The sequence below is a fragment of the Zeus faber genome, assembly GCF_960531495.2.
Source record: "Zeus faber genome assembly, chromosome: 12".
Taxonomy (NCBI): Eukaryota; Metazoa; Chordata; class Actinopteri; order Zeiformes; family Zeidae; genus Zeus; species Zeus faber.
Window position 1 is genome coordinate 24,289,075 of NC_137196.1, and position 23,839 is coordinate 24,312,913.

General features: G+C 46.3%; 1 protein-coding gene across 1 annotated transcript; it reads right to left on the reverse strand.

Annotated features, from left to right (window-relative positions):
- Positions 1 to 18: 18 nt before the first annotated feature.
- On the reverse strand, positions 19 to 23,645 carry chd8 (chromodomain helicase DNA binding protein 8; the record flags this gene model as incomplete). Its single annotated transcript, XM_080010990.1, is given in 38 exon segments — positions 19 to 1,069; positions 1,203 to 1,307; positions 1,400 to 1,504; positions 1,658 to 1,774; positions 1,875 to 1,967; positions 2,110 to 2,334; positions 2,656 to 2,765; positions 2,859 to 3,491; positions 6,070 to 6,302; positions 6,605 to 6,876; positions 7,306 to 7,381; positions 7,788 to 7,911; positions 8,020 to 8,123; positions 8,263 to 8,509; positions 9,712 to 9,914; positions 10,270 to 10,490; positions 10,701 to 10,847; positions 10,849 to 11,013; positions 11,143 to 11,313; positions 11,582 to 11,777; positions 12,081 to 12,291; positions 13,547 to 13,706; positions 13,948 to 14,046; positions 14,203 to 14,346; positions 14,495 to 14,671; positions 14,930 to 15,173; positions 15,571 to 15,692; positions 16,688 to 16,825; positions 17,502 to 17,582; positions 17,785 to 17,902; positions 18,000 to 18,055; positions 18,135 to 18,203; positions 18,310 to 18,531; positions 19,155 to 19,266; positions 19,370 to 19,863; positions 20,555 to 20,668; positions 22,241 to 22,540; positions 22,665 to 23,645. Coding segments are annotated over 38 exon segments (7,761 nt in total). The 3' UTR covers positions 19 to 697.
- Positions 23,646 to 23,839: the final 194 nt, after the last annotated feature.

Genomic DNA, 23,839 nt, shown 5'->3' on the forward strand with positions numbered 1-23,839 from the left:
AGTAATGGAGGAGGGGGAAAAAAAAACAAAAAAAACCCAAAAAGATAAAGAAAAGAAAAGTACATCGACACATTTGCCCCGCCCCTACCCCGCTTTCGCATTCACAAGCTCGTCTGGAAGCGGGGGGGGGGGGCGCCCCCCACCCCCCCCGGAGATCAGACTCGCGGGGCGGGTCCGGCTTCGGGGCGTGTCCGTGTTGTCCACTCATCCAGTTTCACATAGCACTGGAGGACCAGCATTGAGGCTGTTGGATAAGAACCGGGTTTCTGTACAGCAATGGTCCCCAATTGGTCATGACTGGGAATGCAATACGATCTGAGAAACTGGTGGAAGAGAGAGTGGCGTGTCACAAAATCTGAGCTCAACAGTTTACTCTGATGGAGGTTGGGACAGGAAGCATGGTTGAAGGACAGAAAAAAAAAAAAAAGAGTTTAAACCACTGTTGTGAATGATGGAAATTAAAAAAGAGATGGGTGCAAACCTGCTACTTTCCTGGAAAAAAAACAAAACAGAAAAAAAAATAAAAAAAAATTCCTACATTAAAGAAATTAATAAAAATACAAACAAGATATTCTTCCATGATTTCATAGATAAAGATAAAAATAAATGTGGAGTAACACAATTCTTTTTTTGAAAAGGGGACCCAGTCAACGGGGGAGGGGGGTGAGGTGGTGACGGGGCGGCGGCCGTTGGTCGGTCAATCCTCCGAGCTAGAGGAGGAGTCGGAGTCTTTCTGTGCCAAGATGACGTCGTCTAAAAGGGCTTCTTGATCCGAGCTGTCGTAGCCGCCCTGGGACAGGCTGTCGCCGCCCTCCATTTTAACGTCAAAGTCTGGGCTCGTGAGGAAGTGATGGGAGCTTTCCAGGTCCTCCTCATCCATCATGTAAGCGCCATCGGAGACCAGGGTCTCCTCTTCCACCACGCCGAACAGGGGGTCCTCCACGGGGGTGGGCTCAGGAGTGTGGTGGTGGTGGTGGTGGTGGTGATGGTGGTGTCTGCGGTGGCCTCTCTTGGGGATGTCCGAGTCCTCCGACAGCAGTCTGTGGAAAAGGCTCTCTGGCAGGAAACCCTGGGAGAAGAGGAGCGCGGTGCTTTCATAAGATATTTTACCTCGTTTATCAGTCGGCCTCATTACAGCACAGCAGTACAGTCAAACACAGAACAGACTCAAAGGGCTGGGAATTCCTGGACACCAAACTCACAGAATTCCGAACGGTTTCAGACCAGTCAGGAGCTACAGCGTGCTCAGGGTTCACCTCCAGATATTCCCTCAGGTCTTGAATCATGGGGGAAAATGAAGCTCCGACCTAAAAACACAGCAGAATGTTGAGGCGTTAGCGGAGTCTGTCTGAATCAGGTCCGGCGGAATTCCTCTCGCCCGGCGTACGCCGCGTCTCACCTTCTTCCCCGTCCTCATGTGAATTAGTTTGACCTTCTCACTGCCCGTGAGCACTTTGTCTGCCCTCTTCCTCCTCCTCTTCCTCTTGCTCCGATTCACAAGAAGCTAAAGCCGTTGGGGAATGATGGGACAAACAGAGAGTTCAGCGGTTTACCCTCTTAAAAGTGGTCAAGTCGATAAATAACGCATTTTAATAAAGTAGAAATTAGAGATTCTAACGTAAGGCATTGATTGGATGCTTTCACCGCAGTGCTGTACCTCCAGCATGTCTCCTTCCACCTCATAGTCAGGGTTCTCCTTCAGCCAGGTCGGGGGGTCCCTGCGGCGAGGGTTACGCTCCAATGGGTCGTACATCAATCCATCTGGGTCTGATAACTAAACCAAAACAAAACAAAAAAAAAAAGCAACATGAAATAAAAGGCTTGAGCGTGACTGTTACCTCATGTACTGCAGATGAGCACTTCATCACGTGTACCTCTTGGTCCTTGCGCTTCTTGCGGCTGCTCTCCCCCCCGGACCCGTTGGGCATGAGGGCCTGCTTGGAGAAGGTCAGCTTCAACCCCTCCTCCTGGCAGGGAGAGAGACAAAGGGCCGCCTCATTTAGCCAGGCTTAGCCTTTATTAGCCTCAACACACTGGTACCTGATGTACAACTAATGCACGCACACTTGTGAGCCTTAAAGTGAAAACCTGTACGACTGTTAGCCTCACCTTGAGAAGCTTGACGGTGAACCCTCCGTCCTCCCCCTCTACTCCTCCGGGGCCACTTGGAGCGTTGGACTTGCGCATCAGGCGGGAGTAGCCCAGCTCGTCTCCCACCAGCTCCGCGGGGCCCGGGAGGAGTTGGGCCTCGGGCATGTAGCGCCGCCCCGACGGCCACTGGCCGTTCAGCACCAGGGTGCACAAGCTGTCCAGGCGGTTGATCAACACGCGGTCCTGGGGCAAAGAGGGAGGCAGCGGGTAAGAATACAAGTATTGGGTTCGGCGGTAGGCTTCGGGTTTCATAACCTCAGAAACAGACTCTGAAGGAGAAGAACTTGACGAACGAATAAAAGTAGACAAAATGTTTCCATTAAAATGAAGATCTCCGAACTTGAAACGCAAGACTCAACCTCTAAAGGGCCTGTTATTTGTAAAACTGAACTAAAGACTTTTTCAGACTTTAAGGACCTGATATGGAACCCTGATTTGAGTAATAGTCTCAAGGATGTAAATACACACTAGCATAAGTTGATGGATGCACCAACTGGACGTTACCTTGGGCCAGTCTACTCTGAGGAGCTCGGGGATCGGCACCAGGTCGGCCTGAGACTGACTCATGGAGAGAAGACTGTTCTCTTCATCACCTTCGCACATCTTCAGACCGGCTGAGTAAACAAAACGAGGAGACGGAATGAATACATTTACAATTCAACATTGTATTCAACCCCCCCCCAGATATTTAAAAACTATGGTCTTACTTCTTCCCCCCTCAGCATCGCTCTCTCCACTTTCATCGGTGCTGCCAGTTCGCGCCGAGGAAGATGAGCCTGAATCTGAATCCGAGTCTGAATCAGAGCCGCCTCCTCCGCCTTCTGCTCTTTCTGCCTTCCTTTCCCTCTTAAAGCCAAAGCTCCGCCCTCGTGCCTTGCCGTCCTTGTGGCTCAGCGGCGTGCTCTGGAGATAAGGATGGACTTCAGTTCGCAGACCGCTGCCGTCCTCCTCCATCACGCTCTGTCCTTCCTCCTCGCACTTAGGCTGGGCGAGGGGGGTGACGAGCAGGGCCTGGAGGGGAGGTGCGGGCAGGGCCTGCTGTTTCTGGAGGAACTCGTCCCGGGCGGGGGCGAAGGTGAACTGCGGGTCGGAGAAGATGGAGTGCTCGGTGCGGCTGACGCCGTGCAGGGCCGCCGCCAGCATCAGCTGACGATCGTGGTCCGGCGCGCTCCACCAGGCGGGCAGCTCCGAATTGGGCATGGCTCGCTGCAGGCGCTCCTCCAGGTCGGGGTGTGGCAGGACGCGCTCGCGGAGGCGGCGCAGCAGGCTGATGCGGTACAGGGTGCGAGAGGCGCGCTCCTCAGTGATGGGGGCGAGAGACTGGGACACGTCTGACGGATCTGAGGATGAGGAGAGTGAGGAAGGTGACAGGCGCACGCATAGCGAGGGCTGATGATTAAGGGCCGCACAAGGCATTGCGATGACTGCATTGTTTTCCAACCTTTTTTCTGCCACAGCACAGCTTTGAGAATACAATAATAGTGTTGGGTGTTGGGCATCTCGGGGTTGGGTTTAAAAGGGTCAGGAATAGGGATGCTAATTTAGAATTGTTTTTCTGATCGACAGCGGACCCTCGTTAACCGATCAGAGTTATCTGACAGCATTAAAACATTAGGGCACTATCCCTCCCAGAAAAGGACCATTTTTTAATTTGATAATTTTTTTAAATCCAAATTAGAATTATAAATAAGGGGAATCATACATATCTTTTTAAAGGGGAAAACGGGACTCCGTGCCCTGATCGCGGCGAGCCGTTCCATATTTGGAGCTGTTCTTCCAAATATAACAACTAAAAACAGAGGACAGGGCACGGAGGACCTCGTGCCCCATTCCTCTGTGCGCCCGTGCACCACCACCCCCCCGTAGAATATTGACACTGAACAGCTGAATCTCAAAGTTGCCCTCCTCCGAACCCGAGCCCGGCGTGGCCCCCCATCCGCGCAAAAGGAGAACGATTAAAGAAACAATCTGCGATTTTCAGTAATCACAGAGCGCAGATTCAGCAACTTTTGGGACTGTTCTCAGATGACAATGATGATTATATTATATATTTAAATGTACATAATGTACATTTATTTTATTTATCTCTTTTTAACCATTTATTACTTTATTTACTCAGTGTGTAACATAAAGCCATGAGAATACACTTAAAAATTGTAAATTGAGCGTTATTATTAAATATGTATCGTGATAATTATCGACCCCGATCAATATTAAAAAAAAAAAAGATACATTTTGTAATAACATTTTTAGCCATATCCTCCAGTGCCATCCATACTGTGTCCCAAATTATTATGCTAATTGGATTTAAGTGTCCTAAACATTAAATGTTATGTTTTTCAATTCAACTCATGGATGGTGTTGTGTCTCAGGGCTCTTTGCATCACTGGAATCAATCTCAGACACCTATGATAATTAGTTTGCCAGGTGAGCCCAATTAAAGGAAAACTACTTAAGCAGGCCACAGGTTTCAAGCAATATGGGAAAGAAAAAAGATCGCTGCTGGTGAAAAGCATCAAATAGTGCAATGCCTTGGACAAGGTATAAAAACATTAGATATTTCACAAAAACTTAAGCGTGATCATCGTACTGTAAAGAGATTTGTGGCTGATTCAGAGCACAGACGGGTTGGTGCAGATAAAGACAATGAGGAAGGTTTCTGCCAAACAAATTCATTGGATTTAAAGAGCAGCTGCTAAAATGCGGTTACAAAGCAGCAAACAGGTATTTGAAGCTGCTGGTGCCTCTGGAGTCCCGCAAACCTCAAGGTGTAGGATCCTCCAGAGGCTTGCAGTTGTGCATAAACCTACTGTTCGGCCACCCCTAACCAATGCTCACAAGCAGAAACGGTTGCAGTGGGCCCAGAAATACATGAAGACTAATTCAAACAGTCGTTTGACAGTTGTTTACTGATGAGTGCCGTGCAACCCTGGATGGTCCAGATGGATGGAGTAGTGGATGGTTGGTGGATGGCCACCATGTCCCAACAAGGCTGCGGCGTCAGCAAGGAGGTGGCGGAGTCAATGTTTTGGGCCCGAATCATGGTGAGAGAGCTGGGAGGCCCCTTTTAGGGTCCCTGTGAAAATGACCTCGGCAAAGTATATAGAGACTGACCATAGTACAAAAAGAAGAACCGTGCCTTCCGGAGCAAAATCATCTTCATGCATGACAATGCATCATCTCATGCTGCAAAGAATACCTCTGTGTCATTGGCTGCTATGGGCATAAAAGGAGAGAAACTCATGGTGTGGCCCCCATCCTCCCCTGACCTCAACCCTATTGAGAACCTTTGGAGCATCCTCAAGCAAAAGATCTATGAGGGTGGGAGGCAGTTTGCATCAAAACAGCAGCTCTGGGAGGCTGTTCTGACATCCTGCAAAGAAATTCAAGTTCAATGGATGCAAGAAATGTGACGTGATATCAAAGAAGGGGTCCTATGTTAACATGTAACTTGGCCTGTTAAGATGTTTTTGATTGAAATAACTTTTGATTTCAATAAATATGACCTCCTAATGCTGCACATTCAACAAATGACCATTGTCAGTTCTTTACAACCTATAATGTTTTGAAACTCTGTTGTGCATAATCATTTGGAACAGTGCATTTAGAGTTTATTTTTGAAATAAATACTGTTATCATTGGGAGGTTTGTTCAATAACATTCAAATTATACCCGAATGGTTAATGACTTAAATTATACTGACTGTTATTTGCATCGACTATTTAGGAAAATCAGAGAAAAATATCACTTGCATAATAATTTGTAACGTGGTGTATATCAGTATGTTTTTCACCCAACTCTAGTCTCTATTTATGGAGAAATTTGCCACAAACTCTAGACCCAAGGCTTTGATCACTAATAAGCTCAAAAACAAGCAAAGGATGACAGAACGCCATGAAGCCGTGCAGCGGCGCTCACCTTCCCCACGGGCCGGTCGTAGGTGGCAAACCCTCCGACACATGGCCACGAAGCAGCGGAAGTAACGACTCAGGCTCTCGTCCGTTTTCTTGTCGAGGCGGGCAAAGGTGCGGAAGCGGGTCCAGTCGAAATCAGAGTCTTCGCCTTCGGGGAGGCCGGGCTCCCTTTTCATCTTCTCCACACCGAACGTGGACACCACGCGGTAGAAGTCGCACTCCTCTCGACGCGTCCACCTGGGAGGAGGGGGAGGACAGTCCAGTTGGTTTAGATCACTGTTTAGATCATTGATATTAGGGTGTCACCATTCTCCAAATCCATGTTTCAATTAGACTTTCGATTTAATCATGTTTTGGTTTTTTTTCCAGCACTGACGGCTATGCCATTGGTAGACTATCCAGTCTTGATTTGTTAAAAATAACACCTAAACAGTCGAAGCAACACTATGTAAATTTTTTTTTTTAACCTTAAAATAACAGCTTCAAAATCATTTTGATGGTACACTGACTTGTAAGATCAAAAGCTAACTGTACTGTACCTCTGTTGTCGTTCCTGCCGTGCAATCTCTTTCAGCTTGCTGGCCTGCTCGCACCGCCTGCGCCGGCGGTCGCCCTTGGCCTCCGCCTCCATCTTCAGCTGCTCCTGCCTGTAGCTGCGCTGGTACGCTGTGATGAGACGCCGCAGGCGAGCTGTGAGCGAGGAGCTGGTGGGCCAGTCGCAGACCCCACTGTGACTGGACGAGCTCTCCATGAGCACCGGGCCAGCCTTGTCCTCCACCGTGATCTCATCATCCAGGTTCATTGAGTCGTGCTGATTGAGGAGAGTGAGGGTGCATTTTAATCAAGTTTTTTTTCCAGGGTTTTGATTCTTTTGCACTTCTACCACAGATAAGCTCCTCTGGCTTCATCCGCAACATCCTAGAATAGGAAAAGGAAGTTGCGCCTCTTCCTACTAGCAACCTACTGTAGCCAACGTGACGGTGTGGATGTACTGGGCATTTGCAAAAAGCTTGAAATAAAATCCTATCTTACCGTTATAAATAAACTGTAAAATAGGTTAAAAAAAAAATACACAATTAATGAATGACTATTATGAGGAGATTGAGATGTTTTTTTTTTTTTTTTCCAAGGCTTAAAAATGACGAGAGGAATGATGATTCAGCCTTGATATTAACACTGGTGTCTGTTTATTAAAATAAAACTGTAAATAGTGTCAAATGTCAATGAAAATAAGTCTCACCTCATCAAAAAGGTCTTTGGCGTGCCGTGATGCGGGCTTGAACTCTGGGTCCTCTGAATACTTGTCATAGTCACCACTGCGACAAATAAACAAGGAGGCAAATTACATCTGGTGCATCTAGAAAGCTTGCGACTCTATATACTCAGTTTTAAATTTTGATCTATCGAAGCGAACCATTTAAGTTGCATTTCCCCCCCCCCCTTTCTCAAGAAGCCTTTATGAATTAAATGAGAAATCAAAAAACTATTTGTCATTCTGTCTAGTGGAGGTTCAGTTGTTAGAGACGGTCTTGGTCTGCACTGTAACCACCCACTCGGTTCCCATAAAATTTTATTAATTGTGTCTCGCGAGAAAAGGGGCCTCAATATGTGTAGTCGTGGCAGTTTTTTCCCCCCTCTTAAAAGCTCTAGTACCGCTGATGAATGAATTAATATTTAAGACACAGAATGAGCTACGGTCAACACTGTTTGCCAGACACTCACTCTTCTCCCAGATCAGCGTCGCCCGTGTGCTGTTCGGCATCGATGGCCTTGTCGTCGGGACGACCCGCTCTCTCCAGGAAGCAGAGGCAGGAGTCGGCGCGCATTGTGGTGTACATCTCATATCCTGGAAATGGTTGGAATGGGATGTCACACTGACTGCACATTACCACGCAGAGGTTATGTCAACATACGTTTTTATCCAAATGTCACATGCGCGCACATGAAGACGCACCGTGTTTAAATACTCCGAACAGCAGGGATCGGTCGGCCGCCGTGTCCCACCAACCAGCTGGAACCTCCTGCTGCTCCATGTCTGGCATCCAGATGTCAATGTCCCTTGAAAACAAGAATAAAAATTTAAAAAAGAAAGAAAAACAGACGCAGCTTACCCACATGTAAGAGGAACCATGTGCGTACTGTAATTACAGTGTGCTGAGATTTGGATCAGAGACAAAGTTCACATATTTTCTCCTACCGGTAGTCGGCTCCTCTCAGGACAGACTCGGCCTGTTTGCCGATGACCTCCTGCTTCAAGTAGTAGAGCATTCGCACCCTGAGCAGCACCTTGTTACACTGGTGCTTGAGGTGTTTGCGGTAGCTGTCGTCCAGCAGCAGAGTGTCGGGGTTGTACTTGCGAATCCACTCCACCTTCTGCACGTCAAAGGTGCTCTGGGCCTTCACCCGCTTCCCCTTCCTGCCGCGTGGCACTGGGATGGACAAGCCTGCGTGTGCGCGGTGAGACGTGGAACATGGTGAAATGTGGTGTACAATTTTTCACAACTCAAATATCCTAATATTTTATCAGAACAGAAGATTGACTGTTTAGCTTAAGGGGAACTATTATACTCCTTTTCACGCGAGTTAGTATAGGTCTCTGAGGTCCATAAAAAATGCCTTTGAAGTTTGTTGCTGAAAATGCCACTCCCATTAGGCATTTAAGCCATTCTAACATGCCTCTATAAGCCTCTTGTTCCAAAACAGGCTGTTTAAGTGGGAGGAGCCACCCTTCCGAGGCCCAGAGGTCTGTGAGCCAATGGGGTTTAAACACAAGTTCCGGGTTCTGTGAGCCAATGGCGTCTGAGCATGGTTTCTGGCTTTCATCGCATTTACTCAAACTTTCACTGATTTCAATTTATCGGTCCTCCAACATCTGTTTCTGAACAAATTTGAGGCGTATTCATATCATATTATTATATAAGGCCTCACTGAAAAGATAGGCGGGCGCCTGGGGCGTTGCGGGGGGGGGGGGGGGAGAGGAAGCGATTGGGGCGCACTTTGCACACCTGTCTCCCTCTCTGCCGGTACGGACGATACATTTGCCAGCGATGCGCACACCAGTGATGGGGTGCCAGCGATCGGTGCGCCAAAACAGTGTGTTTTTATTTCAGATGTAGGTTATTTTATTTTATTTCTGCTTATGTAACAAAACAACTGCATATGGAACAGTATGGAACGAAACCGTGTGTAATGGTGACACTTTCTCTGCGACTCTCTCCCAGATCACCACCTCTCCAGGCGTTATGCGCAGAAAATAATCTTAACGAGTCTATGAGTCCTGCCCCGTTCCTCCGTGCCCCGTCAGCACACTGTTTTTAGTTGTTTTATTTGGAGGAACGGGGCACGGGGGGCACGGAGAGCCGTGTTCTATTCACACATAACACATATTTATGATTCCCCTTATTTATTATCAACTTCAAGAACTGACTGTTCACTTGCTGCCTAATATATCTCACCCCTTGACAGGTGCCATTGGAACAAGATGAGCAATGGTATTCACTTCACCTGTCAGTGTTTTAATGTTGTGGCTAATTTTGTCGGTGTATGACAGAAAACAAGGAAAATCATAATAGGTCCCACTTAAAAAAACATTACTATCATTATCAGTTTCTATATTTACTTAGAGCTGAAATTGAAACCGTCCTACCAGAGTGGTTGAGTAGCGTCCCGGGCTCGCGGCCATTCTCCGGCGGTGTGATGAGCTCCCAGATAAAGCTCTTGATGTTCTCGTCACCGCGGTAGTGGAGCAGACAGAAGACCAGGATGACGCGGCAGATCGTCTCCACGTCTCGTTCGCCCAGGCGGCGCTTGCACCTGGCGTGCGACAGGATGTCCCTCCATCGCCCCCAACTGGAGGTGGACAGGACAAGGAGATAGAGAAAGGAAAGAGAGAGGAACAGTCAAGACAAGCATCCATTTCTGGTGGTAGCTTTACAAAATTGTCCAAGGTGAATCTAGCTCTGCATTCCAATCCCCAAGGAGTAAGAATTAACTTAAAATGGCATTGTGCAAGTTGCACTCTTGCCGGGGAGAAATCTAATCTTTTGATCGTACTCCTTTCAGGGAAAGGTGAGTGGAAAAAAAACAAAAAAAAACTTGTTTAAAAACTCATGTTTAAGGCTTGAGGAAAGCAGATTAATTTGTCATAAAAACCAGAAAACAACAAGTTAACAAGCAAAGTCATTCGCAGTCAGAGGTAACGCACCCGTAGACCAGCAGGTGTTTCTCCACCCGGAAGCAGTCAGTGCGGCCGTAGCCGTTCCCCGTGTGGCGTTCCGACCGCCGGGATGAACGGGACTGCCTGGAGTTGGCAGGGGGGTACTCATCGTCGCTGTCCAAGTCAGAGAGCTCACCGCCTTCCCCACGCAAGGTGGAGTACTGACGGGTTTGTTTGCGTACTCTTGGGGTGTCGATGACCAGAGTGTTCTGTTGGGGTGAGGGAGGGGGGCAATAAGAAAATGAGAGGGCGACAAAAGAGAAAATGCATTCAGTGATGGGGACCATATATAGATATACAGATATAGATATACAGGATAGAAATAAAGACATGCCAAAACAATAATAACAAATCTGTTCAATGAAGTTCCGCTTTCTATAACTCATAACTTAATCCTGGACACATCTACAGTACATTACCTTCCTGTTGATGGAGTCGTAGTCAATGTCCGCTTTCTTGGCCCATTTCTGCCAGAACTCGGGGTCGTCCAGGGCGATGTCGTTGCGGTTCTCCGACGCCACAAAGCTGGCCTTGGAGAAGGTGGAGCCCTTGCCCTCGCTCTCAATAGCCCTTGCCCTCGCTCTCAATGGTGATGGTGGTGGCCCTCCGCTGCAGGATCTGGTCGATGTCCTCCTCACAGAAACGACTGCCCTCGTCGTTCTCGTCCATGATGGCAGCGTAGGCGCCCTTCCTCAGCAGGTCCTCGATCTCCTTTTTGGAGAACTGCTGAACCTGAGCAGACAAATGTTCCAATCATAGTAAGCATTGCCATTTAACCCTAAACTTGTTCAGTTTGAACAAAATGCATCACATGTGACCATCAGTGCACACCGCATGGCAATGGCCAGAAGGTTCTTTTACCCCGTTGACGTTGCTCTCTTTGTTGCCGCTCATGCTCTGCAGCACGGCGCGGTCCAGGCCAAGCTTCAGACTTGCTTTATCCAGCATCTCCCGCTCGTAGGAGTTCCTCGTGATCAGCCGGTACACCTTGACCGCCTTGGACTGGCCAATACGATGGCAACGTGCCTGGGCCTGGACGGGAGGGAAAAGAAAGGGGTTCAAAAGCAGAAGCAGTTGATCGCAAGGTTAAAGAATTTGGAAAGGCATCTGCCCTAAACAGAGTTTTGACAAAGGCGCAACTCATTAAAAAGATGAAGCTTGACAAAAGCCAAAAAATTTTCATTCTATGTTTGGCTGAGGGGAACGTCAGTGGTTCTCAACCGGTGGCTCTCAATCCAGAAGTGGGCAGGGGTTTACGTCTTCTTCAAAAAATCTCCACAGAGACGGCAGGTTATCTTACCTGTAGGTCGTTCTGAGGGTTCCAATCAGAGTCGAAAATGACGCAGGTGTCTGCGGCAGTGAGGTTGATGCCCAGGCCCCCGGCTCGGGTACACAGCAGGAAGACGAAGCGATCAGAGTCAGGTTTGCTGAATCGGTCGATGGCGGCCTGCCGGAGGTTTCCTCGCACTCTGCCGTCGATGCGCTCATAAAGGTATCTTCACAAAGCGGGGAGGTTACATACTTTACAGACACCTATTGATTATATTGGGTCGCTGTGAAGTTACTATCAGCTAGTGAGTGAATCCTTCGACTCGCAAACTGAAAATATTTGGAGTAAAGTACAACTAAAGATAAAAGATTTCACTGCATATATGTATGGAAGTATGTATATGTATGTGACAAATAAAAATCTTGAATCTTGAATCTTGAAAAGAACCAGCGTGTTTGTTAAACTGATAAATAAATAGATTAATAAAATGTGTTTAGAGTCAAAAGGGTATAGATCCTAGAAGCCGTACCTCTTGTTGATGAGGTAGTCCTCCAGGATGTCCAAGCAGCGCACCATCTGGGAGAAGATGAGCACTTTGTGGCCGCCAGCCTTAAGGCGAGGCAGTAGCTTGTCCAGCAGCACCAGCTTGCCGGCCGACCGAATCAGGCCCTGCAGATGGAAGTCTGGAGCTAAGGGGCTGTACACCGCCCGAAGCTCTGCTACAATTTTCTCCTCTGCGCCTGAGAAGAGATTTCCACGAATTCAGAACCAGCGCTGATCAACGGGGTTCAAACAAATCACATTTCTGATATGGTTTTCACACCAAAGTTTGCAGGTTGACCCGTTTTGTTTTTTTAAAACCCGCTCAATCCGCTAAAAATAGGCGATTGACACCTTCTCCATTGCCAGGAGAAATGGCGGGTTTTTTTCCTGGTGAGTCACTTCGACGTCACAAACACATCAGAGCGTGTCTTGTTTCCAGTGTGATTGGGAACAAAACAGTAGAGGCGACAGCAACTTAAACAACCAACCACATAAAACTGTAAAACTTGAAAAATAATTATTCAAAATAATTATTTTTCAAGTTTAAAAGAATCTGATCGTTCATGAACGACCAAACATTACAGTAGAGACAGCATGGAGCACCGGCAGCATGGATACTCCACGCTGCTGTATGCTGCCAGTTGCCATTATAGGGTCGCCCGTGCCGAAAAAAAGTCTTCCGAATTTGATTTTGGATTCTAAATGGGATATGAAATGATGGGATGATACACAGATATTCCTGTCCATTTACGCGCCAGCTTCCAGGATTCCAATGCGCATCGCGCAGGTAAAGGGGGAAAGATTAGCGGGTCGACCCGGGTGCCCTGGTCAAACCAGAGCCCATCGGAGGTGGAGCAAATTAAAACCTGTGTGTTGGGGTCATTTCACCCGGGACCGAGACCCGGGTTCTTCCTATCCCACTGGTTTCAAATGCTGGATGTTAGCGGGTTATTGGTGCAGTGGGAAAGGGGTATGACACATACAGTAGCTATTTTTCCATGCCAACCTTTTGTAATTCTTTTTTACTTCAAGTGTTAATAATTATCTTTTATCTAAATTATGGTTCCCTCAAAGACAAAGTTTGCAAATAAGGTTAAATGACACTCAAACCTTATGTTGAGGTGAAACTTGCATCAATTGCTCCAACTTTGAATGAGTGTAAAAACCCTGGGTAAATGCCTCAGGTTTTATAGTAAATATCTGCATTTTATATATATATATATATATATATATATATATCTGCTCCAAACTTTTAAGACTTTAAGACATTTAATGGTCGAACAAACTGTAAGACTTCTTATTTTTTTATTTACTAACAAATAATCCTCTTGCCTCTTCAAATATATACAATTTTAAACAAAATTGAATCCATTGATTATTCAGGTCACAGCCTATGTTTTAAGTCGAGGTAAAATGAGTCCAGCTCGTGTTAAGAAAGGCATGGCAGCGTACCGTTGATGAGGTAGGGGTGGTTGCAGCACTTGCGCAGTTCCATCATGGTGTTGAGCAGGTTGGGCACATTACTGTTGCTGTTGGCCCCAACGCTGAGGAAAGTGAAGTTCCTCTCAAGGATGGCCCGGTAGTACTTCTTCTGGACGTCAGTCAGTTCCACCTGGGTGAAAAGGCAAGTCAGGTTTTACAGCAAACTACATTTTTAAAACTGGTTATCTTTGCTGTTCATCCAAAGTTTTTGTTTTCCTCAACCTAATTGTGACACGTTCCCGTTACATTCCTTGAGGACTCGCAATCCTTTTCCTTCTTTTGAAAATGTTAATAACTTCATCAGATATTTTCTTTATGTAAAGGTCAAGGATTTCCACATCGTGCTCCAGGGTTCTGACTTATGCTCTCACCTCGATGATGGTCTCTTGTTTGGGGGCCAGGTTCTTCTCTACATCCTCTTTCAATCGACGCAACATCATTGGCTTCAAAATGGCCTGCAGCTTCTGGACCTGAGCGAGGGAAAACACCAAAACATTAAAAAGGAGATCAAGCGGTTTATACTCTAAAGGAGAAAATGAGAACACGGAGTAGATAGGTGGAGTAAATGTGTGAGAAAGGGTCAGACAGGATGTGTGTGCACATGTGCTCATGCTTATATCGTGCACCTGTTCCTCTGTTTTGAGGTCTCCAAAGTCCCTGAGGAACTCCGTCTCGGAGGGGAACTGGGCCGGCTCGAGGAAGTGAAGGAGACTGAAGAGCTCCTCTACAGTGTTCTGCAGTGGAGTTCCTGTCAGCAGCACTTTATGTTCCTGGGAAGGCCACGCATTGGCAGGGAGGGGGATGAAATAAAAGCGCAAACAAAAGCAGAGGGAGAAGTGGGGGAAGAGAGAAGAATTGTGAGGAAAGACAGGTAGAAAAGGAGGAGTACATTTATTTCAGCCTACATTATGCACTCACCACGTCCAGCATTTTCAGGCTGTCCAGCAGCTTGCAGTTGCGGTTTTTGAGGCGGTGAGCCTCGTCGATGATCACACAGCGCCAGGAGATCTCCCTCAGCTCAGGGCAGTCAGATAGCACCATTTCAAAGGTGGTGATCAGGGCATCAAACTTGTACGCACCTGGGATCAGGTGGTCCTGAAGACATAAGTCCAGATTTAATTTGGAGCAAATACATTATACATTATACACACACACACACACACAAAATGTATGTTACGTAATTTTGGTTTATCCAAAACTAACGGTATAGATTCACTCCTGAATTTCCGTCCAGGGATTTACAAGGTGTTTATAGAATTTTCTAAAATAAATGGATCAGATAGGAAATGGGTTGTTAGCATATACTGAACATTAAGGACCCTGGATAATTGTGCATGCAAGATAAGCCTTCACCTTGTCATCCTTGCAGTACATCTCATACTGCTGGATCATCTGCCGGCTGGCCAGGCTGCCGTGGTAGACGATCGCATTCATGTCCGTCCAGGTGGTGAACTCCCTCTCCCAGTTGGTGATGGTGGAGAGTGGAGCGATGACCAGGAAGGGGCCCTGGACACCAGCCCCAAACACCTCAGACAGCAGCGAAATGGACTGAATGGTCTTCCCCAGACCCATCTCGTCTGCCAGGATGCAGTTCTGTCTGCAGGACAGAGGAGCACGGGCGGTAAATCTCAGAGCATTACATAACAAGCTTACTTCAAGAGCTCCTTCAATTGTTTTGGTTTTTTTCCTTCATGCAAAGTTCCAGGCGATTTGCTTTTTTTCCTATTTTAAGTACATTTTGACTGGTTTTATATAATCTGTGATGTAATATTGGGATGGAAAAAAGTATTATCTTAAAATCTTTTATGTGTGATGCAGTAGCTTAACTACTTTCCTTTCTTTAATTTACTAAATAAAGATATTTCCTTTGGTGTTAACAAAATAAATCAGCCTAGATTTTCACTGGATTAAGATAAGGACACGGTTGATAAAAAATAAAAAATAAAGCTACGGGGAGATTGTATTTAAGTGTCCAAAATCTGGGCGCTTAATACCTGTTGTACCAGTTGAAGAGCAGCCAGTTCACTCCTTCAAGCTGGTATTCCCTGAGGGTGTTGCAACTCTTATACTCTTTTGACTCCTCCAGCTTTTTCCATGAAGCAGCAGGGGGCCTCGGCTGGAGGGGGAGGAGAGGCAAAAGGAAATGGTGTAAAACCGAGATAGAGAGATATACACACACACACACACACACACACACACACACACACACACACACACACACACACACACACACACACACACACACACACACACACACACACACACACACACACACACACACACACACACACACGTTTTCTCTCTTTTTTTTTTTTTTTTGTATTTCATTTTTTTGCTGGTGAAAGTTACAGGAGGAAATGAAATATAAACACAACAATCAATCAACAATCTAAGTTATCGTCATTGACTGTCTTCCATACTATGTTCAGGGTTCAAACTTTTCAGTTTCTCCGCTGAGTCCCCTCCTGCTCGTCACTTCAGCTTTGCGCACCTTGCGTGAAGGACAGTCCATTAAACATATTGGGGATTTATTTTGCGTGTGTACGATTATTGTTAATTATTTTTAGGGCTGTACCCGACTCAGAATTTCAGTCAGTTGAATCAGATTTGGCTGTTCAATGCTAATATGAATGGGGCACGACAGAGAGTTGTCCCCCTAAATATCTCATTGTAAACATACCTATAAAATTAAAAATAATAAAAATTTAAAAATTATGGATCTGCCCCCAATGGCTCTCTTTGACGGTACCGACTGTGCCCACAGTCCCAGCGATAGGTCGCCTGGGATTGGTGCGCCAAAAATGTGTTTTAATTTTAGAAGTAAGTTATTTGATTTTACTCTGTTTCCTTATGTAAGGAAACAAGCACTGTGTGTGATGGGGATACGTTCTGTCACTCTCTTAAGTTTCCAGAACCATTTATCAGTTCAACTCGACTGTACCAAATATACCATACCGTTACACCCCTAATATTTACTGTTTAGCAGCATTTGTGACTAACTGTATGAGGACAACTGATCCTAAAACCAAACGTGGCAAAAATGGCAGCAATTTTGAACAGGCTTAATCGGTTTTAATTACCCACATAACAAGTTAACTAACATCCACCTACCGTTCTCTTAAGGCGCGGTTGACGGTTCTGGATTTTGCTGAACTCCTCCACCTTGCCTTCATCCACATCCTCCTTTAGCTCCCAGGTAGCATCTTCATAGGGCAGGGAACACCACTTGACAAGGTAGTAAATGACAAGCTGCAGGGCAGAGAGAGAGCACACAGGCTCAGATAATTAATTAAACAGGATAATACAATCAAACATCCTCTTCCGAAAGTGGCTAAATGATGTCCCTACCCTATAACGAAGGTGCGTATTATTTCAGAGCAATCTAGGAAGGAAGACTATCTTTTTTACTTTATACACTTTATTAATCCCCTTGGATGAAATTAGTCCTCTGCATCCAACCCATATTTTACATATCTACGAACAGTGCCAGCAACCAGGAACCAACTCCAGGCCTTGACCGATGCCTTGGTCAGGGGCACCGATGTGAGTGTCTAACCCTAGAACGCATGTGTTTGAGGTGGAGGAAACCAGAGCAGCCGGAGGAATCCCACATACACATAGGGAGAACATGCAAACTCAACACAGAAAGCCGGTTTTCTCTCAACATGTTTTAGAAACAAGTGGTTATCAGGAAACCATATGACCGCAGCAAGCAGACACTTGCTGTGAACACAGATCCATTTTACAGCACAAAGCTTTGACAATGCGTAATTTAATTTGAAGCTATAAATGCCTGATATTGGAGGGTTAGCAAGTTTAATGATGGTTTGGATTACATTTCTAGCTATGTATCTGACGGACTTACAGTAGCGTAGCAGTGTTAAAAGCTGAAAGCTTTTTATTGGACTCAGTGGGCTACGCTCACCTCTCCATTGTCCTTGTCGACACTTTGGGACTCATCCAGAATCCTGTCCACCTCCACGTAGTCTGGGTTGAACGGCTCCTCCTGCACAGAAACACATGGCCGTAGACGACAAATATATAAAAAAATAATAATCACCTGGGGCCAATTAAAATAAATAAATAAATAAATAAATAAATAAAATAGAAAGAAACTGGAACAGAAATCTGAGAAACCAACGAAAATCAACACTAGCGTTCACAGAGTGTGGGTACCTCCACACCATATCGATCTTTTCTCGCCTTACCTCCTGAAACAAATTCCTCATCTGGGTGTATTTGGTCTTGAACCTCTTGAGCTTCTGATGGATCCGTTTGTCTCTCTCCAGCTGCTCCAGAGTGGCCCACTCACAGTGCAGGTAGGAGCTGAGAGGAGAGAAAGGGGATTCCCTCATGATTTAGTTTCACTGTGAACGAAGAACTCAAAGGAAAGCTTCTTCCTCGTGATGAAACGGGGACTTACTAGTTCTTGTATTTCACAAAGAACTCTTCAATGTTGACATAATGGCCTGGAGAAACCTTGAAGTAGCGGGAGAAGAAGTTAGTCAACCAGAGACTTGAAGAGAGTTCTTTAGTATTTCAAATGGAGAAGACCTACCTCCTTCTTGGTTAATCTCATTGACAGAACTTTGTCTACAATCGCAGCATCTTCTTCACTTGGGTTTTCCTGTACAAAGCCAAACATTTAACAGGACGTTCAGTTCATCAAAAGTCAGCCACACAACAGCACCAAAAAGGAGAACAATGCTGGTGAAACGGTATTCCCTCCTCACCACAAAGAACTGCATGCTGGGTTGACCGTCGCCGTCCAGTCCAAGCTCCTGTTTCAGCTGCTGCCCCATCAGTTGAGCAGCGGTAGCTCCGCTGATGGAGGCCACGGCCGCGGCAGTGGAGGTCACGTCTACGTCCTCTTGTTCGTCCTCGTCGTCCGTTATCTTGATGTCCAGATCCTCTGTGTACTTTTTCCTCTTCACCACCCGGTTCGAGCGCCTCTTCTGGCAGGACGGAGAGGCAGCAACAGCACCAAGTGATCAATCAATGAGCTTTTTGGAGCTGAGCATCCAAAATGCCAATACAAAACTGCATGCCGCATCATCATACAGTATGTGGGTATGGTGTAAAGCATGACTACTGTCTTGATGAATAATTCATATCGCCCATCTCTGAGAATAAGGTCAGAATGCAGGCTGTGTCAATGCAACTCTTCGTGAGTGTGCATGTGTGATGACGTTAGATGACATCAAGATGGAGTGCAGTCACGATTGGCGTTAACATGCATCTCCATGGACCATGAGATACAATTTTATTTCTCTGCTAAATATGCAAATGGATGCAGTGCGGTCTTTGCTGTGAGCAAATTTGATGTGTTGGATTTATCGACGGCATTGTTGCCACGTTCGGAAAAGTCCACATGTAGTTTGACTGCAAAGACATTTAACAAACCTGCTTTGAATTGAATCATTGGGCCAAGTAGGTTAAGCCTAACCAAGCACAACCTCACCAATGCATTTTGGATATGTTTCCACGTGCATCTCCCGCTCTCAGGTTGTGATTCGATCACCCGATATGCATGTTAATGTCAGGTCTGAACGGGGTGTGCGTGTGTGAGCGAGAGTACCGTTGAAAAGTCGTCTTCCAGTGCTGCCGGAGAGGTGGGGCTCTGCTCCCCATCGGAATGGTCTGAAGACGCATTTCTCTTTCTTTTCTTTGCCCCTACAAGAGTAATGGTGCTATTGAATCGATGGAAAAAGAGAGAAAATTAAAATCACTTAAATGTCACAATCGGTAAGGAACGGTAATCTCACACGCAACAGCACAAATTCCATGTCTTACTTTGTTTTGACCTTGCTTTTGCTCTTGTTTGCGCCCCCCGGCGTCCCACTGCCAGCGAGTTCTCCCGACGCTCCTCCTGCCGTCTTCGCCTTGCCCTTCTTGTCCGCCCCAACTCCGCCCTTGACCGCTGCGGCAATCGGGCTTTTCTTCTTGCTGCCGCCCCCGGACGCCTTCTTCTTAGCAGTGGTCACCACTGTCACAGTGCCCCCCAGCTCAGGGGAGGTCTGACTCGCAGGGAGCTCGTCTTGGTTCAGGACTCGGGGGAGGTTCTTTTCGCCGCGTGCCTTGGCCCGCGCGATGGCTTCGGCGACAATGCGGTTCGCCTTCTCCTGCTTGCAGAGGGTCTCCACGCGGCGCACCGTCACTGGCTCGCCGGCCTTTGCGATGCGGATGGCCTGGGAGGCTGTGGTTGTGGTAGCGGAGGAGCCGGCCGGGGAGGTGCTGATGACCTTCACCACAGAGACCGTGCCGCCAGCCGAGGAAGCCGCGCTTGTCTGGGACAAAGCAGAAGAAAGAACTCATATGAACATTATAAAAGTGTATATATCAAGGGTCAAAGATAGTTTTGATTACCAAGTAGGGAGGTTAATAATTAACTGTTTAACCATTAACCGACAATAAGAATTGACCGATTAATATATCAGTTAAACAGTCATTAAAAAAAAAGTTTGTGGCGTGGTAAAAGGAAAATAGGCTAAACAATCCATTTCTTGAAAGCAACAAATGGGGGCGACACGTGCAACCCTATGTGCCTTTTATTTCAGGCACGTAAGAGGACAGCTTACGCAGCCCATGGCCGGGTGAGGTCCTTTCCCAAACCCAGAAGTGCTGGCCGCAGTAAGCCAAGGTGTTTACCGTTTAACACCAACCTAATAGTGTGCACCCTCTAGTAAAAATGTGATTGCGTTGAACGAATACTGACAACCAAATCGAGTACTCCCTAACATAGTCAATAAGTCAGAATATTACCATTATCAAAATATGATTTTTTTTTTTTACATAAATACATTCTAAACGGTACGTTTTAATCTTGCCTGATAACGGTTAAATATCGGTTAACAAGGGTCGGCTATCGGTCAGAAAAAAAAAAAACAATAATTCTAAAATAGCATCCCTACTACCAAGTGTTAAACGTGAACCATTCTCTTAGTCAAGGAAAGGATCAATCCTCTTCTGAGAGCCTACCTGTGGTTGCAGTAGCATTTTGAGCGGCAGAGCAACTCTCTGTCCTCCTTGGCCCTGGGAGATTTGCACCATTTGAGGGCTGCCAGTGTTGCCTGCTCCTGAAACTAGTTGGTACTGCACACACACACACACACACACACACACACACACACACACACACACACACACACACACACACACACACACACACACACACACACACACACACACACACACACACACACACACACACACACACACACAGTACTGTGAGCAAATTCATTGACATGCTTATGTGAGCACTTTTAGCACCAATCATTTAGAGGGGTCGTTCAATAAATGAACACCCCTGCTGCACCAATTATATTACTTATTTATAAATTAAAAAATACTTATTACAAACAATAACAGTTTCAATAAGCAGGTATTTCAGTAGTTTATCAAAAGCAAAAGGCTGAAGGATTTCAGCATCTGAATCATCGTTTCAGTTATCCGGTATTTCCCTGATTTTGACCGGGAAAATCTGATGTGAAAATAATTCCCTCTTCACACAATTTGAATTAGTGCTGGGCGAGAAAATTATAACGATAATTATCATGATTTATTTCCCTCCATGTCGAATAAATTGGCTTGATCATTTCGATAAAGTCTTCCACAGATTTGTTCACTTATAGTGTAAGGCAAGTGGCAACCGAAAGCCATTTAATTTGGGTGACCTAAAGCTGACCTTTCACCTCTAGCAAATTACATTTGTCGATATAAAAATAAACCCCTGCAGCGCCCAGAATGAGCAACTCAGAGGAGAAGGAGAAAGATGATGTATTGTCATGTATCAACAGGGAAACATACCTCCGTAGTTTGGCGTTTTTTTGGGGATATTTAAGTTCGACCCAAACGTGACTAAGTATCCACCGCGTAATATATGTTGATGAGCTGTGCCGACGAAGACGGGCAACACCACAAACTTCATTATTTATTTATTTATTTATTTATTTATTTATTTATTTATTTATTTTGATTCAGGTCGACTTGCCATATTTATTTTGTTTTTGATTTTTTTATAGATGTGATTTAAGTGATATGTTAATTAAAGCAGCGGCACTTGTTACTTCTTGTTCACATGTTACTTACATCACGACTGGCCTACATGTAATTTGTTTATTTTCAGAGTTTTTATTTTATCTGAGAAAAGGCTCAAGTGAATGGAAATGATTTGATTTCATGTCAGCAGCAGCATGCCGTAATTAAATTGTTAAGAGCCAGAAAGGCCTACGTGTCATTTTTTGTTTATTTACAAATAGTTTTTATTCTGCTTTATTTTATTTGAGAATATGTAGGCCTAAAGCCAAAGAAAATTCTTTGTGTTTACAATTTTCTCCAACAAACATAGGCTAGCATAACATTTATTTATTTATAAAAGTCTATTGCCCCGTCAATAGACTTTTAAAAATAAATAAATATTACGCTTTTATTTTATTTGGAATATAACTGCAAGCAAAAGTAGCCTACTTATCAATAAAAAATATAAATCTACACAATTTGATTTGATTGTCATTCTTTATATAGTCTGCCTTTCAATTGTTTTTAAGTTAAATAAACACAGATAATATTTGACCAGAATTTCTCCCATTAGTCCACCAATTGTTTCCAAACAGAAACTCTGATCTGAATACAGGCAAGTCTGACTCCAACACAACTCCTGCTCACCTTGATTCCTCCCTGTTGGTTGGGCTGCTGCTGCACCTGGAGCTGGATGGTGAGCACTTTGGGCTGCCCCCCTGCCTGGCCTGCAGCCCGCGCCTGGGTGAGAGCTGCAAGTTGGCCACCCTGGAGCACTAGTTTCCCCCCAGGGAGCTGACCTAGCACTAGTCTGGGCTGCTGATCTCCTTGGACGGTCTGAACCTGCTGGACATGATGCTGGGCTGTTCCGGTGGCCACAGTCACTGCCTGAGCCGTGCCCGCCTGAGAAGGCTGCTGAAGGACCAGAGTTATCCGCTTGGCCTCACCCCCCTGGGAAAAGATATGTGGGAAAATTATTTTGAGAAAGTATGGTAGAGCCTTACTTAAATTTTTAGCTGAGGAAACTAGACGATGACCCGGTCAGGAACCAGACCAATTCTACGGGCCCCACCTGTTGTGGTACAGTGGTCAGAGTGACGCCTTGTGGTCTTCCCGGGGTGGCGGGGGAAGTGGGGGTGACCTGAGCCTGCATGGTTGGCTGAAGCTGCATTTGGATCTGTGTGTTCTGTCCCTGGGGTTGGATCTGCACTTGGCCTTGGGTTATCTGAGAATGGGCCGGGATCTGCACCTGCACTTGCTGGCTCTGCGTCTGCTGCACCTGCTGGGGCATGGAGGTCAGTAGAATTTGTTTCGCCGGCCCATTGGGAGACTGCACCAGCCTCTGTACCCCAACAGAACCCACCTTGACTTGCGCTTGACCTGGGCTGGCCTGGTTCAAAACTGTCCCTCCAGATAATATGGACATTCCAGGCCGGAGAGCAGTACCCGACAACAAGCGGATGACCTTCCCCCCAGTTGAGCCTGTGGCCCCTGATACTGTCTGAAGAACCTGGGCTTGACCTTGGGGGCCTTTAAGGATGACTATTTTCCCGCCAGCCTGCTGGGTGATAGCCGCCAACTGCTGGGGAGTGATCTGGTGAGTGATCTGTGTGAGCTGCTGCGTTGTGGTCGTACTGGCTGAGGAGCTGGAGACTGTGAGCGGCGAGCCTAACAGGACAGTGCCAGTGTTGGTGACGATAGGCACGGCGCTCTGGATCTGGGCTTGTGCCTGGACCAAAGAGGTTTCAATAGGGGCAGGGGCTGCGGCTATAGAAACAGTCTGAGTGAGGGTCACCGGAGCCGGCTGCTGTATGGGGACCGGAGCAGTGACAGGATCCGGGATTGTTGGGGCGTCCACATGCATATCAAGGCCAGAGGTGACAGTAAGCTCTGGGGTGGGCTCAGAGTCAGCAGGCGGCTCCACTTGGCCAAGGGCCAACTTGAGGGCCTCCTCCACAGGGTCCGATGAACCCTGAGAGAAAGCGTCATCTGGCAGAGCATCCAGGTTGAACAACGGTGTGTCCTCAAATAAGTCCATGATGGGATCGGCCATTGTGCCCCCTCCGCTCAGGGAGATGGGCACAACCCAACAGACTCTCTGCGAGGGAAGCTTGACTGGCTTGACTCTTCGGTTTTCCAAAACACCACAGCAAAAAACTGCAAATATACAGAGGAAAGAGACAAAGGGAAATTAACCACCATGAAATCAAGAGTTGGGCACAGACACAGTGTAGTTAAATGTTTAAG